This window comes from Haliotis asinina, chromosome 8, assembly GCF_037392515.1.
Source record: "Haliotis asinina isolate JCU_RB_2024 chromosome 8, JCU_Hal_asi_v2, whole genome shotgun sequence".
NCBI lineage: Eukaryota > Metazoa > Mollusca > Gastropoda > Lepetellida > Haliotidae > Haliotis > Haliotis asinina.
In genome coordinates, this window is record NC_090287.1 from 3,990,001 (window position 1) to 3,993,355 (window position 3,355).

Consider the following 3,355-nt stretch of genomic DNA (forward strand, 5'->3'; position numbering starts at 1 on the left):
GAATCTAATCTTGTAGATCATTGTCCTCATAATCTGAACACAGACTTTCCTGCTCAGACATCCCAAACTATTGTGTCTACCGGTCTCAGTGTGCGGTGGAGGGGATGACAGTCATGATCCAACAAAAGCAACTCTTTGTTTATAGTTTAAAATAAGACTGATGTAATGCTCATACCCTAATAGTCCCTCAAACTACATATAGAACAATTTGTTGGTGTATTACATGCCTTTATTCTCTTTTCATGGAAGAGATTGACCAGTTAGGGTCAATCACCTAAGTAACAACTCAGGCATTCTTATGGCATTCCTCAGAAATGACAAAACGATTTCTGTGAAAAATGAGACATTTTCCAATATTATCATTTTCAGTTAATGACATTAGTATTATTGAGTGTAGATCATTTTCATTACAAATGTCATCATTTTTATTCTAGGTATGTCATAGCAGACATTTCCACCGTAACCGTTATCTATCTAATACATTGGTTTACATCAATATACATTGCGAGTTAAATAAAATATATTTCTCCTAAATCAATAAATGGGCATTTGTTAATTGGTGATTATGAAACAGTGATAAGAGCAGGTGCAACTGTGAGCGTATTCTGCCCTGTAAGTGGCAACTGTCACAAGCATAGGCAAAGGCTTGTCAGTTGTTCAGCTGAAAAAAATGACATGAGAAAAAAATGGAATTAACCGGACACATGTTTTGTTATTGATGTTTGTTACTGATGCCTCAATTTTCAAATGTGTTCTACTGCAAAATTTGATCTACTATAAACAAACAATCGGATTAAGAGAAATGGAAGTAACGCAGATTTTAACCAATTGCTTCCCGAAAAACGATGAAAAAGAGCTCAGTGATTTATTACAGCTTTTTACATAGCAAACCCTGACCATACAAAAGGAGGGTTTTCACTCGAGAACTGTATTAATCATGAGTTTTATTATCAGTGACAGCACAACAGCACAACTACACAAGTATACTTGTCCTAATACTTCAAATTCTTTTCCGTCTCAAGAAACATCGATGTCACTAACATGAAAGAAATCATCGGGTTTTCATTGCAGAGTTAGACTGGCAGACTGCTACCAAGGCTCTGGTGATCCTTGGATTCCTGCTTGGCCTGGGTTCTCTGGCACTCATCATTGTCTACCTGTTTTTCAAGACAGACCAAATGTTGTTCAAAACTATAGCGTTTGTGCTGGCCTTTGCTGCGGGTAAGACGACTGAAGAAAGAAAATCTGAAAACGCAAAAGATTATTTTAATTGCTATTCATTATCTGACTGTTTTAGATGAATTAGACATGAAACGCGCCTACAATAATTCTCACTGATTTACCATTCCATAATCATAGAAAACAGCCCATTGTATGTTTCTCATGGTATACGGTAATGAATTATCACAAAATATGCCAGATGCTCAATGTTTTTAGACAAATTATTCCTTCAGATGCCTTGCGTCTGTAAAGCTCTACAAAAATAGAATTATTTTATCCCATGCTTTTGCAGATGTGTCATGCATATAGATTTACCTCTGATATGTACACTTATCACACGCGCATTTCACGTGTTTACACACCTTAAGTAAGAACTGGCCAATATCACACATAACACTATATTTATCTGATGCCATACTATTTATAACGGACTTATGTGATACTGATACATGTTTGAAATCATATGTGCATATTGTTTACACACAAATAATACATGACATTCATCTTCTCCAAAAGATAATCCACCTTTAAGGCAGAGAGGACACAGTCGCTTTAAATATTCAGAACCATTATAACGGTCTGTTTCTACTGCTAGTCCATAATTACAGTAACTAAATCTTACGATGGCAGACCTAATACAAATAGGAAAATCTGATGACATATACAATTCAACATGATTCAACATAATGATTTAAACTGTTCATAGTTCTCAGGGTTTTTTTAAAGAAAGACCAAATCTGAAGCCTACTTTTGATGGAAATTATCAAAACAGCCTTTGCTTAAATGCCGAAATGAAAGTACATCTTGTGCAGCCCAAGCAAATCCAAAGCCAAGTCTGAACCAAATAATACTGTTGTGTGTAACGCAATTTGTTCTTTCACCTTCATCCTTTGATAGCATCACACCAGTACTTTACCGCTTAAGTCATATTGATATACGGAAGTGAAACTCTTCTACCATAATATTTGTTGCAGTAGTATTCCTGCCAGCTTTAAAAATCCATTTGGATAATGTAATCTGAGCACTACCACAATTTATACCCCTTACTTCTGAATCATAACACAGTATTGGAACAATTGTAGCATTAAATATCTGAAACACATGCTTACATGCTCAGCTGTCAGATTTCCTTGAATAAGTAAGAGAATCCTGTGCCTTGCTCCAGCATAGTTCGGGTGTGAAGACACGAGCAAGGTATTTATATGACGAAACAGCAGCTATTGGATAGCAAATATATATGCAACTTTGAAACTGAATAGATGTGAACATGTAGTAAGATGCATCATTGTGTAGAATATTGGGTTTTATTCGTTTTACATGGTTTACCGTTCTCGTTTTGTAGCTGGATTTACCATTATTGGAATCATCGTCTTTGCTGCCAAGGCAACAGAAGCAAATCAGATACTAAACTTGAGCTGGTCTTTTGCATTGACAATAATTGGTGGATTGCTTTACGGAGCTGCTGGAACCGTACTTGTGATTGGTTAAGAAGCCCGGCTGGAATGCACATTCCGTCTTTGATACGTGTTAACATTTGATTTCTCGCTCTCTCTCTCTCTCTCTCTCTCTCTCTCTCTCTCTCTCTCTCTCTCTATCTATCTATCTATCTATCTATCTCTCTCTCTCTCTAACACACACACTAACTTCATGTGTCTTTTCATGTATATGTGTGTGTGCGCGTGTGTGTGCGTGTGTGTGTATGATTACGCTCTGTCTGTGTGTATATATTATTGAAGTTTATTTCAATGAATGATTGTCACCAGTTTCACTGCAGTAGTCACTCCTGCTTAGATAGACTTGAATTGACATTATGTTTATGTACTTGTACTCGATTAGTCGTGCTCGATATCCGTCCGACAATCCTATAAGTGGATCGATCTTTTAAGTAAACGTTCACGTAAACCTGGCTGTCCGTACAGTCAATAAAAGCTTCCTATTTTTGAGAAACTCTTTGTGCTCTCTATGTTTTAGATTTAGCTTACTCGGTAAGGTTATCTGATGAACACTGAGGCCAAACGAGCATGTCTGTGTTCATGCTGCTCATATGGATTACACAACGAGACAATCCCTTCATGGATCTCATCTTGAGTAACTCCGTGTGTTAATACAGAGGTGTGTAACAACGTGCAAATCA

At 36.8% G+C, this 3,355-nt stretch overlaps 1 protein-coding gene across 1 annotated transcript in view; it reads left to right on the forward strand.

Annotated features, from left to right (window-relative positions):
- LOC137294917 (uncharacterized) overlaps nucleotides 1-3,127 on the forward strand; it is a 5,650-nt gene extending 2,523 nt beyond the window's left edge. The window contains exons 2-3 of the mRNA XM_067826088.1: nucleotides 1,072-1,221; nucleotides 2,564-3,127. Coding sequence (XP_067682189.1) covers nucleotides 1,072-1,221; nucleotides 2,564-2,709 — 296 coding nt within the window. The 3' untranslated portion in view covers nucleotides 2,710-3,127. The remainder of the gene's footprint in view (nucleotides 1-1,071; nucleotides 1,222-2,563) is intronic.
- The last annotated feature ends 228 nt before the right edge of the window (nucleotides 3,128-3,355 follow it).